This window comes from Heterodontus francisci, chromosome 40 (genome assembly GCF_036365525.1).
Source record: "Heterodontus francisci isolate sHetFra1 chromosome 40, sHetFra1.hap1, whole genome shotgun sequence".
Classification (NCBI taxonomy): domain Eukaryota; kingdom Metazoa; phylum Chordata; class Chondrichthyes; order Heterodontiformes; family Heterodontidae; genus Heterodontus; species Heterodontus francisci.
In genome coordinates, this window is record NC_090410.1 from 982,014 (window position 1) to 1,007,505 (window position 25,492).

General features: G+C 47.4%; 1 protein-coding gene across 3 annotated transcripts in view; it reads right to left on the reverse strand.

Annotated features, from left to right (window-relative positions):
• ercc2 (excision repair cross-complementation group 2) overlaps positions 1 to 25,492 on the reverse strand; it is a 50,456-nt gene extending 24,964 nt beyond the window's left edge. Inside the window, exons 1-18 of one of the 3 annotated variants that reach the window (XM_068018811.1) lie at positions 25,393 to 25,492; positions 25,094 to 25,237; positions 24,096 to 24,173; positions 22,468 to 22,530; positions 21,324 to 21,437; positions 16,920 to 17,036; positions 16,166 to 16,282; positions 12,433 to 12,556; positions 10,486 to 10,582; positions 9,761 to 9,894; positions 8,985 to 9,153; positions 8,046 to 8,164; positions 6,555 to 6,624; positions 4,824 to 4,893; positions 4,005 to 4,106; positions 3,101 to 3,164; positions 2,209 to 2,330; positions 543 to 635 (exon numbers count right to left, since the gene is read on the reverse strand). In XM_068018811.1, coding sequence (XP_067874912.1) covers positions 543 to 635; positions 2,209 to 2,330; positions 3,101 to 3,164; positions 4,005 to 4,106; positions 4,824 to 4,893; positions 6,555 to 6,624; positions 8,046 to 8,164; positions 8,985 to 9,153; positions 9,761 to 9,894; positions 10,486 to 10,582; positions 12,433 to 12,556; positions 16,166 to 16,282; positions 16,920 to 17,036; positions 21,324 to 21,437; positions 22,468 to 22,530; positions 24,096 to 24,155 — 1,635 coding nt within the window. In that variant the 5' untranslated portion in view covers positions 24,156 to 24,173; positions 25,094 to 25,237; positions 25,393 to 25,492. The remainder of the gene's footprint in view (positions 1 to 542; positions 636 to 2,208; positions 2,331 to 3,100; positions 3,165 to 4,004; positions 4,107 to 4,823; positions 4,894 to 6,554; positions 6,625 to 8,045; positions 8,165 to 8,984; positions 9,154 to 9,760; positions 9,895 to 10,485; positions 10,583 to 12,432; positions 12,557 to 16,165; positions 16,283 to 16,919; positions 17,037 to 21,323; positions 21,438 to 22,467; positions 22,531 to 24,095; positions 24,174 to 25,093; positions 25,238 to 25,392) is intronic. The other 2 variants (XM_068018809.1, XM_068018810.1) reach the window with 2 other exon arrangements.

Sequence of the window (25,492 nt, forward strand, 5' to 3'; positions counted from 1 at the left end):
CTCACTAGACTAATTAACTAAGTATAAACCAGGTTCACACTCCAGAGCAGTACTGAGGGAGCACTGCACTGTCGGAGGGTCAGTACTGAGGAAATGCTGCACTGTCGGAGGGTCAGTACTGAGGGAGTGCTGCACTGTCGGAGGGTCAGTACTGAGGGAGTGCTGCACTGTCGGAGGGTCAGTACTGAGGGAGTGCTGCACTGTCGGAGGGTCAGTACTGAGGGAGTGCTGCACTGTCGGAGGGTCAGTACTGAGGGAGTGCTGCACTGTCGGAGGGTCAGTACTGAGGGAGTGCTGCACTGTTGGATGTGCCAACTTTTGGATTGATATTAAATTGATGGTCCTGTTTGGCCGTCAGGCAGATTTTAAAAATCCCACGACACCTTTAGAAAAAGAACAGGGAGTTCTCCTGATGGCCAGGTCAATTTGGTTTTCTTGACGAACACTATAAAACAGATTAACTGGTGATTTATCTGTGCTGTTTGCATCAGGATTTTCCAGCTGGTGTCTCGACTGTGTCATCCCACATCTGTCTCACTCACCTCCTGGTATTTCTCTAGGGCTACACTGGTCTCTGCAGCATCTTGTGTTTCAATAAAAATAAGTTTGTTGCGTTGGATATTTTCCAGAATTCCCTAAAAAGAAAAGGGGAAGAAAGTGGATCTCTTCGGCCAGGAAACAGGAAGGAAATGTTATTCCTGAAGCAATACCTGGAATGAATTATATTATTTGGTGTATAAACAGAATGTTCTGGAAATACCCAGCTAGTCAGGCAGTATCTGTGGAGAAAGAACCAGCGTTAACATTTCAGGTCGAGGACCTGTAATGTGAACCGGAATAAGTTAGAGATGTAAAATGACAAATCCACCTGTCATTTTAATTCTCTGTCCTACTCCCACTCTGACCTTTGTGTCCTTGGCCTCCTGCACTGTCCCAATGAATCTCAAAGGAAGTCTGAAGGAATAGCAGCTGATCTTTCGATTAGGCACTTTACAGTCTTCCAGACTGAACACTAAGTTCAACAATTTCAGATCTAACCTCTGCCTCCATTTTTGGATGATTCAGCTATTAGCATTTATATGTTCTCTAGGCCCATCTTTTGTTTCTTTACATTTCCCAACCCTCTTTTGCCTTGCATCACCATCCCTTTTGTCATTTAATTGCTTCTGCCTTTCACCCTATCCAGCCTTCCCTTTTGTTCACTGACCCAAAACGTTAACTTTGCTTCTCTTTCCACAGATGCTGCCAGGCCTGCTGAGTGGTTCCAGCATTTCTTGTTTTTATTTCAGATTTCCAGCATCTGCAGTATTTTGCTTTTATTCCCTTTTGTTCTTTCTCCTCCTCCCCCTGCTTCTGTACTTGCTTAAAACCTGTTACCTCTCTCACTTTTCCAGCTCTGATAAAAAGTTATCGACCTGAAACATTAATTCTGTTTCTTTTGCCACAGATGCTGCCAGACCTGCTGAGTATTTCCAGCATTTTCTATTTTTATTTCAGATTTCCAGCATCTGCAGTTTTTTGCTTCTATATTATTTGGTATCTGGTTAGATGAGAGAGTAAACAGATAGGCCAAGGTTTGTGCCTTGTGAGTTTTTTTTTTGTTTCAAACGTCCTCTCGCCCCAACGGTGATGATTCTGGCTGGGGTTTGATTCCACAGTCGCTGCTCACCATGCATCAGACAGTTGCGTCCACAGGTTGTGGGGAGCAGACTCCGGTCCTGTGCCCTGCCCGGCACACGCAGACAGATGCACAGTCAGCCAGATACACAACACACACACAGACACATAAAGAAGCGCATATACACGCACTCAGACAGAAACAGGCAGATGCACACAGACATGTGCATGGAGAGGTGGTCAGACACATGCACTTTCCAGTATGGATCACTAAATAATGAACAAGAACAGGAACTCTGGCTAATTCTGTCCCCTCTCACCAGCACAGAGGCACTGAAGTGTGCCCATCGCCAGTAGATCGGTTACTCAGCACAGACCAGGGTTTGGAATGGAGATTTTCCAGGCCAGGGATGCACAGAACAGTTCATTAACTCACTGAGCCAGGGAGCAGCCCTCAAGTTACACTGAGGAGTATTAAAAAGTCTCCCTGGCCTGTGATGTCACCTGCCCCTATGGGGACTTTCTGAGTCCTGAATCATCAGCTGTTGTAAAGGCAGAGTGAGCATGAAGGAAAAGCTGACACTCTTTTACCTGTTCATACCAGGAGGCTACAATGTTCTCCATGTAATGGTAACTGGTGAAGAAAGACACAATTCCATCTGGGACAATGGCCGACATCTCCAGCAACAGGTTACCATAGTTACGGATCACAGCTAGAGCCGAGAGAGAAGACAAAGTTATCAACAAACAGTCTCCTTTATTGAGGAACCCAGGTAAAGGATGGTAAACATTGGAGGAGATCAGACAACAACAGTCAGCAATTGTTAATACCAAGCTCAGGATTGAGAAAGTCTGGAGGTTGTAGGGGGGTCAGTGCAAGAGATAGTGAGAATGTAGGGAGGGTGAGGGAACAGTTTTGAAGGGCTGAATGGTTTACTCCTGTTCCTGCCTTTAAAACAGGAGAATCGACGAGAAAATTTAGAAAGGCTGTGCCTTCAGTGGAAAGAAAGATTGATGGATTCAAAGCCAAACAGTTGACCCACTGCCTCCTGATTCCCGCCTGCTACAACTCCGAGGTTTTAACAGTCTGGAATTGTAGGAGTGAGTGAAGACCGAGGAAGAAATGTGCAGAGTTTTCTCACTCCTGGCCGGCACAGAGAATAATCAACACTGGACAGGCAGTGTTAGCTGATCCACAGGAACCAGTCTAAACAGAGCAGAGTATTTCCACACGGAATTACTTCCTCTCCTTCTGCCAGATGTTTGCTGCAAACTCAGACATAAGAGTGATCACTGAACTAGTCTGAGTCTCCATTTCTGCTCTCCTGACTGCAAACACCAATAACTATGTCAGTGAGGCACATTTACTCGTCTGTTAATCTCCCCTTTGTCCTCTGGGACACTCCTGCCTGCAGGTATTTGTGCAGATTTTACTGCACTCCCCTGTGGTACTTCAACTTCGAGGGATCATCTGCTGACTCACCAATATCCTCTCTGGTTTCAAACTTGGAGCTGATCGTCACCTGGTCATTGCCACGTCCCACAATCTGAAAACAAACAGTTGAGCAGACCTCCTAAATCATAGTGAGAATGCTGAAAGAGCAAAAGCAAAAACAGCCACAGAGACAAGAGCAGCTATAGCACAAGGTTCAGAAGGTAACTCAAACACTTACAGATATACAAGGGCAGCAGGACAAGAGACCCCCCCAAGGTCAATGTGTGAAGAGCAAATGTCAGGAACAATTTCCTTACACAGAGGGAGACCAACAGCTGGAACTTGTTGCCAGGAAGGGTGGCCTGGACACTGGACTCATTTAGGAAGCAGCTGAATGGGAAGAGGGTCAGGGTGGTGATCTGAAAGAATGGGATTCAATGGGCCAAGAGGCAGGACCACATGAATTCAGTTCTTTGTACAAACTGACCATGTGAAATAGCCTCGTACAACATCACTCAGAGGCACCAATGTCTCCGGCTGGTTGGTGTGGTACTGAGTGTGGTACAATCCCTGGACTGGGATGGGACCATCCTGGCCCATGTTGCTCAATGCTGGGTCTTTGCTACACAATGATTAAATACTCAGATAAAACTAGTTTGTTGCTTGCGGCATTGCACATGATCAGTTTTTAAAATATATATATATATATATATAATGTGGCAACAGAGTTGGGGAAGAAACTTCAGAAATTTGCTCCTTACAGCCACCTGGTGTCAGACTTTAGCACTGCATGGTGACAGCTGGGACAGTAAATTATAATGGTAAATGTCTACAGGAAAGTGCAACCAAGAATTGTGACAACACAAAGCAGGATTTGTACAGAGGAAAGGTGTGACCAATACAAGCTGTTTTAACAAGATGCTTAACAATATTTTGATTCAGCCGCACTTACCATAGGACAGAGGCAGGTTCTTGACAAGGTCATTGTAAATGTTGCCATGATAACTGGCCTGAAATCGAGGATCTTTGGATACATGTCTAGTGGAGACAAGGTCTAGCAAAGACACAACAGAAAAACGCAAAGCATTACTTCAAGCCAGCAGGGGCCCGGAGAGATTACGCTGAGGGGCGTTAAAGGACAAAGAGGCAGGCTTTTAAGATTCTTTTGATGCAAGGGAGTAAGGCAGCCAGATGGAGTGATTTTGGGAATGGCAATTCCAAACAGCAGAGGTCGAGCAGCTGAAAGATTGCGATTGGCTTCTGATGGTGCAACTGAGAGTCGTAATGCACCAGAGTTGGAGGAGTGGGGGATGTGGCAGGAGCGGGGGATGTGGCAGGAGCGGGGGATGTGGCAGGAGCCATCACAAAGTACGGAGAGATCCAAAAAGGGGAATGATGATCTTGAGGTTAATACACTGGGGGACGGTATACATGGACGATAATGATAGTGAATTGCATGCAATGATGCAACCAGGATTTCAGTAACTTGCATGGTGTCTCTGTAAAATTTATGTTTTTCTCATTAAGTACATGAGGGAGAAAGGAATAGAAGGATTTGTTGATGTAGTTAGATGTAAAAGAGTGGGAAGAGGCTTGTGTGGAGCCTAAACATCAGCACTGACTAGTTGGGCGAATAATCCTACAATCTATACACAACATATCCGTAATGATAACACTGTACAAAGTAGAAATGTAAACTGGGGATTTAGATACCAACAAGCCACAGAAACAAAATCACATTTCAATTATATAAATAAATTGTGCAACTCACCCCCGAGGTGATAATCACAGACTGAAATCGTTCAAACACAGGCTTGATGGCAATGGATGGGTCCATACAGCTTATAAAAAGATTTGAAAAGCACAGAACCTTAGGAGGTTTATTCCAAATAAAATAAAAATTTTATTTAAATGGTTTTCCATGAACCCTTTCTTGCCTGGAGTGGTTTCCCATTTAGCCTTAACATGCCACATAGCTACATATTGGGGAACAATACTGTTTTACATGGTACGATGATCCTTTCCTTATAAAACATGAATTCCCTGACTTACTACAATGTGGGAAATTATCTTATGTCAGAAATATCTAAATATTATTTAAAGTTTTGCAATGTGTGCAATTCCATTCCATAATTTTGAGTATTGTTTTCTAAATTAACATTTACAAATGAAACTACTTGTGCAAAACATTTACAAAGGCAAATTCAACATGCAAACAGTTGCTTGTAACACTGTAGTTGCAGGCCCCTGGCCAGTAGGTGGTATTGTCACACAAGGTTATGGTCTCCCACCTACTGAGCCTCCATTAACTACAAGTAAAAACTCTGTTCTCCTACCGCAGTGCTCATACACCGATATCAAAGTGTGAACAATCTGCCCAGGTCCTTCATCTCTGATCTCAAAGACCACATAGACCATGATCAGCAAACTCTGCACAAGCAGCTAGTGAAATCTCGACCCTCCTGGTCTGTACTACTCCATTTCATACCAGCCCCAGTGCATTTACAAATGAAACCGTTCAGGGGCCATGTGAAGGAATAATTATTACTAGTAGATCTTGTGTGATGTCATTCATGGGCAGTTTGAGATCTGATGTTTAGCAACCACTGCTCAAGCATTGACTGCAGGAGCCCTCAGGAATCCAGTAAATGTGGCGGAGGTGAATTAGAGATCAATGACTCCCTTGCAAATTTTGATTCCAAGCTAAACATTGAAAAAAAGAGAAAAAAATTGTTCCCCTTCCAGAAGCAAGTACAACTTGTGATGGACACAGACTGGATTTTTAGACAGACAAATAGACTAGATTAGACAGATTAGATTCATTAGCTTAGCTAGACTAGATTAAATAAATGAGATTCGTTTTGATTTGATAAAACATTGCCAGCACCAGACATTCCACATGGTCACAGGCAATGTCACATTAGGATCAGACCTAATCAGACATTTTGTCTCCAATCATCTCGCTTTCTGCCACACACAAACCTCAAAGATTGTAAAGCACTTAACAATCAGTCAGGCAGTTACATAGTTCAAAAGCCACTTTGTGGTAAATTTGAACTCTATCCCTTTAATCCATAGACCATTGCTAAATTTAAATCAAACTATGCTTAATTTTGGACAAGAAGAAATCTTAATCCCTGATGGTTAGAAGGGCCTCGGTGCATGAGTTGGACAGTGGCAATAAAGTTTCTAATTGGCATGGGCCCAAAGCCTAAAACTGACCCTATTTCAGCACTAAATTAGCAATCTCACTGGGTGAGATGACAGGATGCCTGGTGTTGGTAATTGGTTGATATCTTACAGGTGAAGTAGGGGTTTTCCTCTGCAGTTAAAGCAGAGGCCTAGTATTGGGGCAGGACATGGCAGAGCTTTACTCTGCATCAAAATGTGCCACACTAGACTGGAGAGTGCCTGACATGGAAAAAAAAACATCAACTTAATCACAAAACACAGCAAAAACCTCCCCAGTTGATTACTGTAATATCTCCAGACTTCACCATACCTGAAGTGAAGGACAGGATTAACAACAGTTGGAGTTTTGTCATCAAAAGGTTCTATGATGATGGTAAAACCTTGGGTAACAAACAGAAACAGTGAAAACTTGAAATTGCTAAAATATCAAACATAAAATTGCAGGTTGGAGGGGCTGCCTCATCACATAGATCCTGCAGCTAATCATGTCTCATGTTTATTAACATCCTTTGCTAAATCAGGAACTGACTCAATTCCCATCCACGTCCTTAACTTGGAGAGAGCTGGGCAATTCAGACAATGTGTCAGACACTCGACCATAGTGTGCAAGTGTCTTGGTTCTGCAAAGATTTCCTGCAGGTAGTTCTGGGACTCTGCGGGGTGACACAGGTGATGACCCGACTTGACAACACCCACACCAGACACCTCAGGCATCTTCTACAGGCAACTTACAAAGCAAGACTGACAGGAAGTCTCTAACCAATGCCAGGGCTAAGGTGCAGGGGTCCTGACCAGAGTGAAGGGTCAGTATCAAAACTAATGGATAGTATTTTATAGAGTCATAATGGCACAGAAGGAGGCCATTCAGCCCATCAAGTTCATGCTGGCTCTCTGCAGATTAATCCAAGTTTTGATTGGGATAATCTCAATTTTTGATGCCTGTGCTTGGTATGATCACTTCTTCCTCAGTTTTCTCCCTTCTTGTCCTCTCCTAAAGTTGCTGGGATACAGTTCCACTGGCTTTGTTATTTCACCTGTGTGGTCATTTCTCCCTAACAACTGACAGGTATGAAATATCAGCCCACTGTTTGAACCCAACTTCTGAGAAATCCAGAAAATGCTGGAAACTCAGCAGGTCAGGCAGCCTCAGTTTAGATCATTGACCTGAAATATTAATCCACCTTCCTCTCTCTAGAGGCAGCCTGACCTGCTGAACGTTTCAGCTTTTGCCTTTTAATGAGAAATCTACATCAGTAGAGTTTCTGTTTGCCTAAATTGGCAGTCACGCACTCTCCCCCTATAAGAACGCACCCCACTTTACCCAACCCTGGGCAATTTGGGTTCTGGCAAGGGTCAAGGCTTAGGGAACCTCAAATGTGTACATAATATTGCTTGAATTTCATCAGTCAAAACTGCTCAGCTTACTGGCAGAGCAGGGCAAGATTCCTGCTCCTCATCCAGCCAAAACCCATACTGTTTGGGACACCAGCTTTTGAGGTTATCTGGAGACCAGTGCGAAGAAACCGAGCAGGGTTCATCAATGAGCAGGACTGGCTGGTGCACAAGGCAACTGTCTGGCTCAGGAATCGGAATACTGATGATTAACTCAGCTCTGATCACCAGAGATACTGGACCCTAATTCTATCCCTTTAATACTTCAGGGTAATTGGAGGCACTGAGATCAATTGCAACTCTTTCTGTGATTGCTAATTCAGCATAGATGAGGAGCCCAGAGCCCTCCTGATGTCTGTGAAGCACAAACCCAATGAGAGAGTAATATTTCCAGTACAAAAATCACTACCTTTGGCGTAAGTGCTGACCAAAGTAGCAAAGTTCGAGACGAGTATGATAGGTGAAAAGTTACTGAGATCGGCAATTTCCAGTGTCTTCAGCAATGAGCGTAATCGCTCTGAGCAGAACCTGAGAGAGATGCGGAACAAACATCACAAAACAGAACTGACATGGTAACCTGATAATGCTGAACTAACCTCACAACTCAAACACCCAAACCGCAGGAAAGTACTGGGAGTATGGTGGCAGCCAACTAACATCTCTGACTGTGTATGAGGCCAGGTAGCAAATGCCACTATACTATTTGACCATCACTATTAAGCAACAAGTTATTAGACAGCAATCGGAAGTTCTGGCTGATTTTCACTTCCTTAAACATGAGGAAGATCCCACATTCAATCCCTAGTTCTGTAAATTTAGCTGGTCCTACCTGAGGTGGCAGTAGCAGTACTGAAATTGGTCCTGACCCCTCGCCCCAGCTGGCAAGCTATCAGTTTCTGATCACTATTCACTCTGAGTCCTGGTGCAAAGTGCTTGTTGTGCTCCAATCATCCACTAATCTGCATACTCTCAATATTTGAAGATAAAAAGCAGTAAAAGTGACCATTAACCTGTTGGATTGCTGTCAAAACCCAATGTCCTTTAGGAAAGGAAACCTGCTGTCCTTACCCAGTCTGGCCTGTATGTGACTCCTGTCCCACACCAACTTAACCAGCCTAGTAAGGTAGTTGTATCAAAAAGCTCAGGGTAACTAGGGATGGACTACAAATGCCAACCTTGCAGGCGACGCCTCAGCCCGACAGTGAATCATTAATATCCATGTTAACATGAAGAATGTGCTAAGGTGCCAAATGGCACCCACTGCCTGTGAGGTCTTGGGCCAGAGTTACTCAACACCGTCATGAGTGAAGGAGAAGCAGACAATTGTATTAGTCCAGGATTCTTGTACCTGAGGGGTTTGCGCTCAATGCAGACTTTATCAAAAACATCCTTCAAGAATGAGGGCGGATTCTCGGCTACCACATGGTGTACTCGTAGGCGGGACTTCAGATACTCCACAAACCTCTTCATAAACCCAACAAAGTGCTCAGCAGTGCGAATATTACCAGGAACAGACTCTGGATTCAAAACAAAAGAAACATTTTATTAATCATCAGCTCCATCCTCCTGAATATTACTATTGGTCCTTTTATAAAGAATGTCTAAAGCCCAGGTGAGCAGGTGGGGCTCACAGTGTACGTCACCAACAAGGATGAACAATAGGAGGCGAGAAAACTGTGAACCAAGTAGTGGTGGTTAGATGATGTCTGTGAATCGGAGGACAAAGGGAAACATGAGACTGCAGCAAAGCAAGAGGGTGCAGGGTGTGTGTCGTGAAGGGCAAGTTGGGAGTTAGTATTAGGAAGTTTCTCTTACACAAAGGATAAGCAACAGCTGCAATAAGTTTACAGGAAAGGCAGCTGAGGCCCAGCAACAGCTGGATGCTGCAATGCAAAGGCTGGGTGGATGGGGGTCCAATGGAAAACTGATGGGTGAAGTATGGTCACTTCAGCAAGGAGCTGGGGAGCAGCAGTCGGGAAGTTCCGGAGAGGAGGGGATAAAATTGGAGAAAGGGATTGAGGCTGTGAATTGCATCACTGGGCAGCACTCCAGTCGATGGAGCAGTTTTATTGTAATGGTGCATACAGCTTGTGAACACTTTGCAATTCCTTTCATCTACTGCACCTTGTAGGATTTCGTCTGGCAACACTGGATTGGCTAAATAGATGTCAGTTTCTCGGGCAATGTGAGCCTCCTTCAGTCCCTCCACCAATTGCCTGTATTCTTCTTTCAGTCTGGCAGCATCTGTTTCCTTTAAACTGGAAAGAGAAACAGTTGTTTGGGGAGAAGATTAAGACCCAATGTTAGTGAACGTTTAAAGCATGAGAAAACACATCTCCATTTTAAAGGCATCTAAACCAAGATGCTGAGAAATCCATACAAGTAGTTTTTTGATCTGAGTCGCGAGCTCTGCCTATAGCATCACACCTTACCCAAATGCAGCACTGAGACAAGGGCTGGAAAGAGCCTAAGTAAATGGAGGGATAGTAGTGGCGTCTGACTGACTCAAACCACCTAGTAAAAGGACAACAGCTTTCCAGGCCAGCTTGCTGCCAAGTCTGGCAACATCTGTGGAGAGAGAAATACAGTTAATGTTTTAGGTTGATGACATTTCATTTGATGGAAGGTCACTGACCTGAAACATTAATTCTGTTTCTCTTTCCACAGATGCTGTCTGACCTGCTGAGTATTTCTAGCATTTTCTGTTTTTATTTCAGATTTCCAGCATCCACAGTATTTTGCATCTGTTACTCACAAGTTTGCTTGTTTGATCTGTTCTATGCCAGGTCACTTCAGCAGAATGAGAATGAAGAAGGGATATTGATTGAAAGGCTGGATTAATGACTCACTGTTGGATGGTCTTTTGCAGTGTTTCGACATTGTTCTGACATTGGTCTAACATGCGTCGGGTAATGTTCACACTCATCGAGTCGATGCACACATTGTCTGTGAAGCAGTGGAGAAATAACACGTTAAAAAATGTTTTATTTTCAAATAGATTTATAATGGCACAGGAGGAGGCTATTCGGCCCATTGAGTCCATGCCAGCTCTCTATAGCTAGTCCCATTCCCTCACTCTATCTTCATGGCCCTGCAAGTTTATTTCCCTCAATTGCTCATCCAATTTCCTTTTGAAAACATTCATCTCCGCATCCCATCCTCATAGGCAGCGAGTTCCAGGTCATTACCATTCGCTGCATAAAAAAGGTACTTCGTCACGCCTCCCATGCATCTCTTGCTTAAAAATTTATATCTGTGTCCCCTAGTACGTGTACCATCAGCTAATGGGAACAGCTTTTCTTTGTCTCCCTTATCTAAACCTGTCAGAATCTTGTACATCTCTATCAGATCTCCCCTTACTCTCCTTTGCTCCAAGGAGAACAACCCCAGCTTTTCCAACCTAACCTTGTAGCTAAACTCATTCATCCCTGGAACCATTCTGGTAAATCGCCTCTGCATCCTCTCAAGGACCCTCATCTGCTTCCTAAAGTGTGGTGACCAGAACTGGATGCAAAACCCTAATTGTGGCCTAACCAGAGCTTTATAAAGGTTCAGCATAACTTCCCCGCTTTTGTTGTACTCAATACTTCTATTTATGAAGCCCTAGATCCCATATGCTTTGCTAACTACTCTCTCAATATGTCCTGCCACCTTCAAAGATCGATGCACATGCACCCCTAGGTCCTTATCTTCCTGTATACTCTTTAGAACTGTGCCATTAAGACTATATTGCCTCTCGCTATCCCTGCTGCCAAAATGCAACACTTCACACTTGTCTGTATTAAATTTCATCTGCCACTTGTCTGCCCATTCTGCTAGCCAATCTATGTCCTGTTGCAGTCAACTGGTATCATCTTCACTGTCTGTCCCACCTCCAAGTTTGGTATCATTGGCAAATTTTGAAATTTTACTCCATATTACAATATCCAAGTTATTTATATATATCAAAAAAAGCAGTGGTCCCAGCACTGACCCTTGGGAAACACCACTGTCTACCATCCTCCAGTCTGAAAAACAACCATTTACCATAACTTGCTGTCTTCTGTCCTTCAGCCAATTTTTTTTATCCAAGCTGACCCTCCTATTCCACGAGCCTTAATTTTGTTAAAGGGCTGGTTAGCAAAAGCTTCCACTATCTCCACCCCCACTTCCTTTAGTAACCTGGGATGCAAGCCATCCAGACCAGGTGACTTAACCACTCTAAGCAAAGCCAGCCTTTCCAATACGTTCTTATCAATTTTTACCCCATCCGTTACCTCTATCATCTCTGCTTCTCCCGATATTTCGTCAGCATCCGCTTCCTTAGTAAACACTGATACAAAGCACTCATTATGTATTCTGTACATAAAATGTATATAAATACGTTTTTAAAAATGATGACAGATTCAGAAACCAGTTAGACTGAGCCAATCAGTGGCGTGGATCTCAAGCTCTGGGACTAGAATCCAGCTCAGTCGTCAGAAGAGATTTTCTTGTGTTTGCTAACTGTAAGGGTTCTTTACAAAATAAACCCAGGTGCCGTCTCACTCCAGATCCACAGCACAAAAATGCCTCAAATTGGTCCACCTTACTCTGGAGCCCGAGGATAACAGGTCTGATTAATGAGGCATAGCTTTGAGCTTGGAGGTGATGGCACATGATTTGCTAACTAATGCGGTACCTGACCTGGGAGTGCCTGACACAGAGACAAGGTGAAATGTTTAAAAAGGCTCAAGATTATATAAATACCACCCACACCCTAATTATAATTATACATATTTTTATACCATGTAGAGGATTCCAGTACAACAACATACCAATATTATGAGCCTCATCAAACACCACCACTGATCTTCGCGCCAGCTCTTTGGAGACCAGGTCTGCAATCTTGGGGTCCAATAAGTAGTGATAGCTGTACACGATAATGTTTGCATGCGTAATCTGACAGGGGATCACAAAGCTGATGCATTAGTGATGTAGAAGGAGCCAAATAACACATCATCCTGAACTTTTCCTCTCCTATTCGAAAGACATTGACATCTGGTTAGGACACCATTCCACAGGGAGCTGGTCAGGACATCATTCCACAGGGAGCTGGTTAGGACAACATTCCACAGGGAGCTGGTTAGGACAACATTCCACAGGGAGCTGGTTAGGACACCATTTCACAGGGAGCAGGTTAGGACACCATTCCACAGGGAGCTGGTTAGGACACCATTCCACAGGGAGCAGGCCTACACCATTCCACAGGGAGCAGGTTAGGACACCATTCCACAGGGAGCAGGTTAGGACACCATTCCACAGGGAGCAGGTTAGGACACCATTCCACAGGGAGCTGGTCAGGACATCATTCCACAGGGAGCTGGTTAGGACAACATTCCACAGGGAGCTGGTTAGGACAACATTCCACAGGGAGCTGGTCAGGACATCATTCCACAGGGAGCTGGTTAGGACAACATTCCACAGGGAGCTGGTTAGGACAACATTCCACAGGGAGCTGGTTAGGACACGATTCCAGAGGGAGCTGGTTAGGACACCATTCCAGAGGGAGTTGGTTAGGACACCATTCCACAGGGAGCAGGTTAGGACAACATTCCACAGGGAGCTGGTTAGGACACCATTTCACAGGTAGCAGGTTAGGACACCATTCCACAGGGAGCTGGTTAGGACACCATTCCACAGGGAGCAGGTTAGGACAACATTCCACAGGGAGCAGGTTAGGACACCATTCCACAGGGAGCTGGTTAGGACACCATTCCACAGGGAGCAGGTTAGGACAACATTCCACAGGGAGCAGGTTAGGACAACATTCCACAGGGAGCAGGTTAGGACACCATTCCACAGGGAGCTGGTCAGGAAACCATTCCACAGGGAACAGGCTAGGACACCATTCCACAGGGAACAGGCTAGGACACCATTCCACAGGGAGCAGTTTAGGACACCATTCCACAGGGAGCTGGTTAGGACACCATTCCACAGGGAGCAGGCCAACACCATTCCACAGGGAGCTGGTTAGGACACCATTCCACAGGGAGCAGGCCAACACCATTCTACAGGGAGCTGGTTAGGACACCATTCTACAGGGAGCTGGTTAGGACACCATTCCACAGGGGGCAGGACAACAGCATTCCACAGGGAATAGGCCAACACCATTCTACAGGGAGCAGGTTAGGACACCATTCCACAGGGAGCAGGTTAGGACACCATTCCACAGGGAGCTGGTTAGGACACCATTCCACAGGGAGCTGGTTAGGACACCATTCCACAGGGAGCAGGCCTACACCATTCCACAGGGAGCAGGTTAGGACACCATTCCACAGGGAGCAGGCCTACACCATTCTACAGGGAGCTGGTTAGAACACCATTCCACAGGGAGCAGGTTAGGACACCATTCCACAGGGAGCAGGCCAACACCATTCTACAGGGAGCTGGTTAGGACACCATTCTACAGGGAGCAGGTTAGGACACCATTCTACAGGGAGCAGGTTAGGACACCATTCAACAGGGAGCTGGTTAGGACACCATTCAGCAGGGAGCTGGTTAGGACACCATTCCACAGGGAGCTGGTTAGGACACCATTCTACAGGGAGCTGGTTAGAACACCATTCCACAGGGAGCAGGTTAGGACACCATTCAACAGGGAGCTGGTTAGGACACCATTCAACAGGGAGCTGGTTAGGACACCATTCCACAGGGAGCTGGTTAGGACACCATTCTACAGGGAGCTGGTTAGAACACCATTCTACAGGGAGCTGGTTAGGACACCATTCTACAGGGAGCTGGTTAGAACACCATTCCACAGGGAGCAGGTTAGGACACCATTCCACAGGGAGCAGGCCAACACCATTCCACAGGGAGCAGGTTAGGACACCATTCCACAGGGAGCAGGTTAGGACACCATTCCACAGGGAGCAGGTTAGGACACCATTCCACAGGGGTCAGGTTAGGACACCATTCCACAGGGGTCAGGTTAGGACACCATTCCACAGGGAGCTGGTTAGGACACCATTCCACAGGGAGCTGGTTAGGACACCATTCCACAGGGAACAGGCTAGGACACCATTCCACAGGGAGCAGGTTAGGACACCATTCCACAGGGAGCTGGTTAGGACACCATTCCACAGGGAGCTGGTTAGGACACCATTCCACAGGGAGCTGGTTAGGACACCATTCCACAGGGAACAGGCTAGGACACCATTCCACAGGGAGCAGGTTCGGACACCATTCCACAGGGAGCTGGTTAGGACACCATTCCACAGGGAGCTGTTTAGGACACCATTCCACAGGGAGCAGGTTAGGACACCATTCCACAGGGAGCTGGTTAGGACACCATTCCAGAGGGAGCTGGTTAGGACACTATTCCACAGGGAACAGGCTAGGACACCATTCCACAGGGAGCAGGTTAGGACACCATTCCACAGGGAACAGGCTAGGACACCATTCCACAGGGAACAGGTTAGGACACCATTCCACAGGAGCTGCTCACTATGAAACTTCGTCCCAGTGAACACTGTTCAAAGTTAAGCCTGGCAGGCTATTCCACCATAGGGGCATCATTTTCAAGCCTGATGCTGTCCTAACCCAAGGTCCCAAAACACACACTCTCACATCGGGACACTCATGCACGCACACACAGACAGGTGCACGTCGACAGGCACACACATTCACTCACACATATAGACAGGTGGATGCACACTCACTCGTCCACACACACTTGCACACAGAGAATAGCGCACACACTCACTCTGTCACGCACACACTCACAGACAGGCGCTCACACCCTTCCGCGCGCCCCCCCCCCACACACACACACACAGGCGTGCACACACTCATTCGCCTGCACACTCACACTCAGAGAGATGCACACGCACACACTTGCCCGCACACTCTCACACATTGACAGGCGCACACACACTTACTCGCGCACACACTCACACCCATAGACAGGCATGCACACACTCACTCGCTCGCACACTCACACACATAGACACACACTCGCCCACGCACTCACACAGTCACACACAATCTCACACACACATAGACAGGCGCGCACACACTCGCCCACACACTCACACATAGACAGATATGCACACACTCACTCGCACACAATCGCTTGCCCACGCACTCAGTCACACACGCACACACACCTTCCAGAAGGGGATCGATGGCTAACTATCAGGAGAGAGTTGTCAGATATTTTTCTCACCTCCTTAACCAAGATTTGCTGCAACCAATTGCATCTCCAATCATCACCACAGCAAACTCAGCAGAGGCTGGAGCTGAAACACGAGACTCCAGGTTTGTTCTGCTTGGAGTGGGAGACTCCCTCGGGAATGGGAATGTGTGGATGGTGAGGGAGGTTAGGACCAGGCTGAGCTATGATGCTTTCCTGAATAGAATACGCACCACCCCACCTTGAGACTCGTACAGTAACGCTGGTGCAGAACCAGTTGGGCAGCACAGAGATAGCGACTTCAGGTTAAGGAGAAATAGGAAGAGAAAAATTTGGAAATATTGACACCGCCTGCGGGAAAGTTAGGATTCACTTACGGAATATCGGGCCAGGAAATAGGGGCACCATCCCTTCTGTTTCCCATAAACCTTCAGGTCATCCAGGTTGTAAATCCCACAAGGTAAAGGCAGTTGCCTCCCATGGAGATCAAACTCCTGTCAGAGAAAATGCACACACGCACATTACAGAGTCAATCAGACACTCAGTGAGAAACCCGCCAAAGACTGGTACCAAACGGGTGATGTCAACTAGCTGGAGGCGAGAGCACAGCATGAGTAAATCAAGAAATAACAACTTAGCAATGCTGATTGTAGGTAGGAGGTAAGAGTGAGGGAGGGGAGAAGGGAGACAGTGGAGGGTGGGAGATGGGGGCTGGGGGCGTGGAAAACAGAGGGAAGGGGAGGCAGCAACTTCCAAACTCCCACCCTCTACTGCTGAGAAGAACAAGGGCAGCTGGTGATAGGGGAAAAGAGAGGGAGGGGGGAGGAAGGAGGGAAGGGGAAGGAAGGAAGGAAGGGGAGCTTTTTCTAGTTTTCATATGATGGGAAAGAATAATTTTCGAGTAAAAGATGGTGAGGTGAGAGAAGATGCAGGGAGTAGGTAGAGAGTGAAGGCTGGGAATAATGCTGAGCTATTCCTGAACTGAGCTCTTGGGTTACACCGCACACACTCCCAGAAATGAAAGCAGTGTGCTCTGAGCAGGAATGTTCACACTGAGTAAAAGCCTGACAGTTCAGCTACTAGGCAGTGATTTTGATTTCAAGTGTATAAATCTTAGCTGCTGTTACGCACCTCATAGAATTGGCAGATGGGGATGCTGGGATTGCTCGAGTGCTGCATTCTGATGTGCGATGCAGTCAGGCTGCGACACTTGCCATCGACTTCCTTTCCAAACCGCTGGGCGCTAACCTGTAAACAGCAAAAACAAAAGCAAATATCCAGAATAAGTGCATTATTTATTTAAAAAAGAGCAAACTTACATTTCTTCAGGACACTGTAAACGGAGTAACTCCTGACAACGTAGAACATGCGCAGAGTGATCGCAGACGTCATCAGTGTGTGAGAACATTTGCCAGCCTGTCAGTATGAATGCGTGCACTGACATCACCACACAATGACGTCCTCACTCCTTAACAGTCGCCTCCATTTCCCCTAACACTACCCTGCTCCCTCTCGCCATCCCCACTTCAGTCGGCACTTTCAATTTTCCGCTCCCGGCTATTCGCCGCTCCATCCCGCCTCACCGCTTCACCCCCCCGGCTGCTCGCTCCCCACCTCACCGCTCACCCCCACCCCAACTCCCCACCCCGGCTGCTTGCTCCCTACCTCATTGCTGCCTTGCCTCAGCCACTCGATCCCATCCTCATCGCCCGAAGAAGCAGCAGGGTGGGGGGAGCAGGGAATGAGCCACCAAAGTGCAAGGCGGCGAGCGAGCAGCCGAGTGGCGATGGGGCGACACGGGAGAGAGTGGCCCGGGGAGGGGGTGCAACGGTGAGCAGCGAAGCTTGGAGCCTGCAGCTGGGGGTGGGGGGTGGTATGGGGACTGAGTGGCCGAAGCAGCAAGGTTGGAGCAAGCGGCCAAGGGGGGAAGCAGAGAGGATGGGAGTGGGTGGCTGAGGGAAGGCAGGGTGAGGCGGGGGTGGAGTGGCTGGAAGAAGGCAGTGGGGAGCGAGCGATGAGCAGACGTGTGCGGGAGGGAACGGTGAAGAGAAGTGGCGATGGCAGGAGGCAGCGGGATACTGTTGGGGGTAGGATGGAGGTGGCGATCGCAGCCATTGAGAGGGTTTTGGTTTAATTTGTGGGTGTCGCTGGCCAGGCCAGCATTTGTTGCCCATCCCTGTTTGCCCATGAGGGGGTGGTGGTGAGCTGCCTTCTTGAACCGCTGCAGTCCATGTGGGGTGGGTGCACCCGCGGTGCTGTTGGGAGGGGGGTTCCGGGATTTTGGCCCTGCGACAGTGGGGGAGCGGCGATGTAGTTCCAGGTCGGGATGGTGGCTTGGAGGGGAGCTTGCGGATGGTGGTGTTCCCATGTGTTTGCTGCCCTTGTCCTTCTGGGTGGTGGAGGTCGCGGGTTTGGAAGGTGCTGTCGAAGGAGGCTTGATGAGTTGCTGCAGTGCATCTTGTGGATGGTGCGCACTGCTGCCACTGTGCGTCGGTGGTGGAGGGAGTGAATGGCACCCCATCCACAAACAATCAAGTGGGCTGCTTTGTCCTGGATGGTGTCGAGCTTCTTGGGTGTTGTTGGAGCTGCACCCATCTGGACGGGTGGGGAGTGTTCCGTCACACTCTTGACTTGCATAAGAAACAAGAGCCAGGAGTAGGCCATTTGGCCCCTCGAGCCTGCTCCGCCATTCAGTAAGATCATAGCTGATTGGATTGTGGTCTTAACTCCACTTTCCTGCCTGATCCCATAACCCTCGACTCCCTGGTAGATCAAAAATCTGTGTAACTCGGCCTTGAATATATTCAATGACCCACCCTCCATTGCTCTCTGGGGAAGAGAATTCCACAGATTAACCACTCGCTGAGAAGAAATTCCTCCTCAACCCCGTCTTAAATGGGAAACCCCTTATTCTGAAACAATGTCTCCCCCCCCACAGTTCTAGATTTCCGTCACGAGGGGAAACATCCTCTCAATATCTACCTTGTTAAGCCTCTCATTCTTCTAACCTCCAGTGAGTATAGGCCCAGTCTGCTCAACCTTTCCTCATAAGACAACCCCTTCATCCCAGGAATTAGCCTAGTGAACCTTCTCTGAATTGCCTCCAATGCAGGTATATCTCTCCTGTACACAGTACTCCTAGATGCAGTCTCACCAACGCCCTGTACAGTTGTAGCAAGACTTCCCTCCTTTTATATTCCAACCCCTTGCAATAAATGCCAACATTCCATTTGCCTTGCTAATTTCTTGCTGTACCTGCATGCTAACCTTCGGGATTCATGTACAGGGACACCCAGATCCCTCTGTACTGCAGAGTGTATTTTTGCCTTGTAGATGGTGGACAGGCTTTGGGAAGTCAGGAGGTGTGTTACTCGCTGCAGAGTTCCCGGCCTCTGACCTGCCCATGTAGCCACAGCCCTTGTGGCTGGTCCAGTTAGGTTTCTGGTCAGTGGTAACCCCCGGATGTTGATAGTGGGGGATTCAGCGACAGTAATACCATAGAATGTCAAGGGGAGATGGTCATTGCCTGGCACTTGTATGGTGTGAATGTTATTTGCCACTTATTATCCCAAGTCTGAATGTTTACAAAGGTTTACAAAGTTATGAGTGGCATGGACAGAGTGGATAGTCAGAAGCTTTTTCCCAGGGTGGAAGAGTCAGTTACTAGGGGACATAGGTTTAAGGTGAGAGGGGCAAAGTTTAGAGGGGATGTGCGAGGAAAGTTCTTTACAGAGGGTGGTGAGTGCCTGGAACTTGCTGCCGGGGGAGGTGGTGGAAGCAGGTACGATAGCGACGTTTAAGAGGCATCTTGACAAATACATGAATAGGATGGGAATAGAGGGATATGGGCCCCGGAAGTGCAGAAGGTGTTAGTTTCGGCAGGCATCCAGATCGGCGCAGTCTTGGAGGGCCGAATGGCCTGTTCCTGTGCTGTACTGTTCTTTGTTCTTTGTAACAAATTGAGCAGCGCCATCTTTGTTCCTGGCAGCTGCCTGAGACATTGCAGACAGTGACGTTTCAGTGGATGAAGCTGCATTTGTGCATGTGCTAGTACAGCGCCAGTTAGTAGTTGCATTGTCAGCAAACGCAGCCCACCACAAATGTGTTTCTCAGCCATTTAATTCTGAAGTGCAGCCACTGTTGTGTGAACAACCAACTTTCACACAGCAAGATCCCACAAATAGAAAATGAGATGTCTACCAGTTAATCAAAGTTTGGCAGCAGTGGTTAGAATCATAGAATGGTTACAACACAGGCCACTCAGCCCATCGAATCTCTGCGGCTCTCCGCAAGAGCAACCCAGCTAGTCCCACTCCCTGCCTTTTCAGCCTGGCCCTGCAAATTTATTCTCTTCAGGTCCTTATCTAATTCTCTTTTGAAAGCCTCAACTGAAGCTGCCTCTCCACACCCTCAGGCAGTGCATTCCAGATCCTAACCACTCGCTGTGTAAAAAAGTTTTATCTCAAGTCACCTTTAGGTCTTTTGCCAATTACGTTAAATCAGTGTCCTCTGGTTCTCAACCCTTCCACCAGTGGGAACAGTTTTTCCCTATCTACTCCGTCCAGACCCCTCATGATTTTGAACACCTCTATCATATCTCCTCTCAACCTTCTCTTCTCTAAGAAGAACAGACACAACTTCTCCAATCTATCCATGTACCTAGTCCTCATCCCTGGTACCATTCTCATAAATCTTATTTGCACCCTCTCCAACACCTTTACATCCTTCTAAAGCATGGTGCCCAGAAATGGACACAATGCTCCAGTTGAGGCCGAACCAGTGTTTTAAAAAGGTTTAACATAACTACCTTGTTTTTGTACTTTGTGCCTCTAATTATAAAGCCCAGGATCCCGTATGCTTTACTAACCACTTTCTTAACCTGCCCAGCCACCTTCAGCGTTTGTGCACATATACCCCCAGGTCCCTCTGCTCTTGCACCCCTTTTAGAATTGTAACCTTTATTTTGTATTGCCTCTCCTCGTTCTTCATACCAAAATATATCACTTCACAGTTCTCTGCATTAAATTTCGTCTGCCACTTGTCTGCCCATTTTCCACCAGTCTGTCTATGTGTTTTTGAAGTCTATCACTATCCTCCTTACAGTTCACAATACTTCCACGTTTTGTGTCATCCGCAAATTTAAATTTTGAAATTGTGCCCTGCACAGCCAAGTCTAGGTCATTAATATCGATCAAGAAAAGTAGGGGTCCCAACACCGACCCTATGGGAACCCCACTATATACCTTCCTCCAGTCTGAAAAATGGGGTGCAGAATGCACCAAAATTATCTCACATAGGAGTGGGTGGAAGAGGCTTTTATCCGAGTCCAGGCTGAGTTAAGTCCAGGTCACAGGGACGAGCAGCCAGTGTGACAGCCGATTATCCTACATACACCTCATGGCAACGTGGATATTTTTGCTTGTACAATGAGAGGAACAATTACATCACCTGAGACTGTAAAGGACCCAAATTAGCCCAATGCAGAGCGTGTCGATCCATCGAGAGCCACATAGAGCATTATTTAGTAAAACTCACCTCTGGATGGATGCAGAGATTCTTCCTGGAGCTCAGGGCCAGAGCCAAGAATTGCATCTTCTGTCCATTCTGTTTCTCATAGTAATCCAGCAGTTTACGGAGCTCCTCAATTACCTGAGAGGGAGGGGAAGGGGGAGAGAGGGAGGAGGGGGAGGGAGTGAGGGGGAGAGAGAGGGGGGAAGGGGGAGAGAGAGAGGGGGGAAGGGGGAGGGAGAGAGGGGGGAAGGGGGAGGGAGAGAGGGGGGAAGGGGGAGGGAGAGAGGGGGGAAGGGGGAGGGAGAGAGGGGGGAAGGGGGAGGGAGAGAGGGGGAAGAAAGAGGGAGAAGAGAACACAAATGTGCACAAAAAGATGGAGGATGGAGAGTAAAAGAGAGAATATTTAATACCCAAAACCTGCAGTAATGGGTAATCGAAATTGTCAGTAACAAGTAGAATCAGAGTTTCGAAGCTTTGGGCAAGTCAGAAGTTTGGTAGTTTCGATTTCACTCCCGATTGGAACAGAAAGCTGGAATCTCACCCTCGGATTACAGAGAGCCGACTCGATTCCAAACTTCAGTCACCGGCGTGTTGTCAACGCTAAGGAGCCCCTGAAGGAATGGTAACTGGCGTGTGTGACTGCCCACTTCAAAGACTCACGGGTCCGGGAATCAACGTGTTTCGAGAAAAGTTACAAACACTGTTACTCCACAGACTCCTGATTCACAGAATTTAAATATATTAGAAATCTCCGTGTAAAGTTCCTACTTTTTAAATAACACGTGGAAAATAGTGGCATTCACGAATAAGGCATCAGATGTTGGTGACATTGATATTGCCCACAGATCATTTGATATACATCCCTGGGTTTGCACCAATCACTCGGTACTTCGAGATTGCAAATAAAATCACAACTTTGTAAATACAATTGTTATAACAATGAAAAAAGTATTGATGTGAACGGTTCCAACAATTGAAGACACTAAACATGGTCTCAGTGTCACCGGGATAGAGAGACTGAAACTAGTGTTTCAGGGAGGCAGCTGGTTAACTGAAGGAACTCAACTGAAACATTAATGTTCAAACTGTGATTGATCTGTAGTGTATTTCCAGTGATTAGTATTCAATGGTGTATTTAAAACGTAAGAATTTCACAAATTTCTCTTACCTTCTCTATCTCAGGAACTGTTCGAGAGCAGTAGATCAGCTTGGTCACTTCTGTTGGATACATCTAGATGGGGAAGCATCAGACAGAGAGGTGTGCACGTACAGAGTATCACACACACCCACCCACACACACAGAAAGGGGATACAGTGCAAGCAGGAGACAGAAAGAAAGGGAGAGAAAGAGAGAAATTACTGAACTGAACTGGATCGTGTCTAAAGGGGGAAATACAAAGGTACAATTATTTTATGTTGCGCTGAGGCAACTGCAGCACAGACTGATTGCTCGGGTCATCAGAACAGAGAAGGGCTATGTGTATTTAGCACTGGGTAACACGCTTGAACTTGAACAGTGTGAGGGGGTTAACCCTGTTTCCCAATGAAGGGCGGTACAGGTACGTATCATTATCGATATATACCATACATCCTCCGCCCACACTGACCCCACCCTCCACCCACAAGACCGCCCCCCCCCGCCCCCCGGTTCACACTGACCACAGCCTCCACCCACGCTGCCCACACTGACCCCACCCACTGTCCACACCCTCAGCCCACACTGACCCTACCCTCCATCCCCACTGACCGCTCCCTCCGCCCACACTGACCCCACCCTCCATCCACACTGACCGCTTCCTCCGCCCACACTGACCCCACCCTCCATCCACACTGACCGCTCCCTCCGCCCACACTGACCCTACCCTCCATCCCCCTGACCCCACTCTCCGTCCAGACTGACCATACCCTCCACCCACACCGCTCACACTGACCACACCCACCATCCGCACCCTCCACCCACACTGACACCACCCTCCACCCACTGACCTCACCCTCCACCCACACTGACCGTTCCCTCCGCCCACACTCTCCACCACCCTGCTCACACTGACCCCAGCCACCATCCACACCCTCCACCCAAACTGACCTCACCCCCACACACATTGACCGTTCACACCGCCCACACTGACCCCACCCTCCGCCTACACCCTCCACCCACACTGACCCCACCCCATACACATTGACCGTTCCCACCGCCCGCACTGACCGCTCCCTCTGCTCGCACCCTCCACCCACACTGACTCCACCCCCATACACATTCACCGTTCCCACCGCCCGCACTGACCCCACCCTCCGCCCACACCCTCCACCCACACTGACCCCACCCCCATACACATTGACCATTCCCACCGCCCGCACTGACCGCTCCCTCTGCTCGCACCCTCCACCCACACTGACCCCACCCCCATACACATTGACCGTTCCCACCGCCCGCACTGACCGCTCCCTCTGCTCGCACCCTCCACCCACACTGACCCCGCTCTCCGCCCACACCCTCCACCCACACTGACCCCATGTTTCACCCACACCCTCCGCCCAGCCCACACCCTCTGTATATGCTGCACCTACATATACCGTCTATACATACTGTTACTATAGAGCTGAAAGATGTTTCTCTGTCTCCAAAAATATTTATGGTTCTTACAAACACAATAAAGATAATGATCGTGCATTCTGTAGATTCAGACATTCTTCCCAACTGTAGATGAATTTAACAGAGATATCAGGTGAAATGTCTGAAATGTAGCTCACAATGTGCATCCCTCGAACCCCACTGAATGAAAGCAGCAGCCTCACCGTGTGATAGGCCACGATCAGCGAGAGTAGTGACACTGTCTTCCCTGTGCCTGATGGCATTTCCAGAACTCCGTGGCCCTGAAACACAGGAAGGGACAGCAAGCTTGAAGCAACAATAGACACAAACAGCAAATATCAGCAGCAAAACAAACTTTCAAATATTACAAACAAATCCCAAGAAACTCAGTCCAGTCCAAACTCAATTCTAAAATTCTCATCCCCGTGTTCAATTCTCTCCACAGCCTCATCCCTTCCCAATCTCTGTAACCCTGTGCTTTTAAAGATACTTGAAGAAACTGCATTCTAAAAGAGGATCTATTATCACTTGTAGACGGAATCGAGTTCTGTCCTAACTCCCAGCATTTTCTGCTTTTAATCTCAGGAAGTATATTCTGGTCTTAGCGGGGCTGAAGCGAACAGTCACCAGAGTGATCCCGGGGCTTAAAGGGTTAAATTATAAGGCCAGATTCCATAATCTTTGCTTGTACTCTTTCAAGTTTAGAAGGTTGAGGACTGATCTGATGGCAGTGTTTAAAATGATCAAGGGATCTGACAGAAACTATTTGCTTTGGTGGGGAATTCAGAACAAAATGACATCATCTTAAAATTAAAGCTAGGCTATTTAAAAGTGAAATCAGGAAGCATTTTTTCACACAAAGGAGGTGGAAATCTGGGATCCTCTCCCCCAAAAGGCGCGAGGCCAATTAACATTTTCAGGACTGAGACTGATTGTTTGTTGAGGGTAATGAAGGACATGGAGCAATGCTGGGTAAAGGAAGTTGAGATACAGGTCAGCCATGATTCAACTGAATGGCAGATCAGGTACGAGGGGCTGAATGGCCTGCTCCTGTTCCAGTGAAGTGCTGTGCGAGTGCGGCACTATCTGACGTGCCCACCTTTTGATGAGATATTAACTTGTGTAACACCTGTTGAGCATTAAAGATCCCATGGCACTATTAGAAGATGTCAAAGGGAGTTGGACCAGACAACACTCCTACCTCAGCTGGTCAACGGTATCCCTCAAACGCCACTGCCAGAAAAAAACGGATTAACTGGCCATTCATCGCATTTACTCTTGTGGGATCGTGCTGTGCTTAAATTGGCTACCACAGAACAATGGGCGGTGAAGCATGTTGCACGTCCTGAAAGAAATGATAAGGTGCTTTAGCTCTGCCTTTCCTCATGCAACCTCTGATCTTGCAACTTTCCCACTCCTTGACATGAGAAGGTGAGATCCTCCTATCTGATACCTGACTGCACCTGAGGTTTATGATCCGAGTATCCTGTAACAAGTTACCTTAGCATCGAGGATCCTTTTCAGCTCCAACATGTAGGAATACTGCTCAGGGTAGATGAAATCATAAGGGAAATACACCAACAATCCATCAATATTCAAC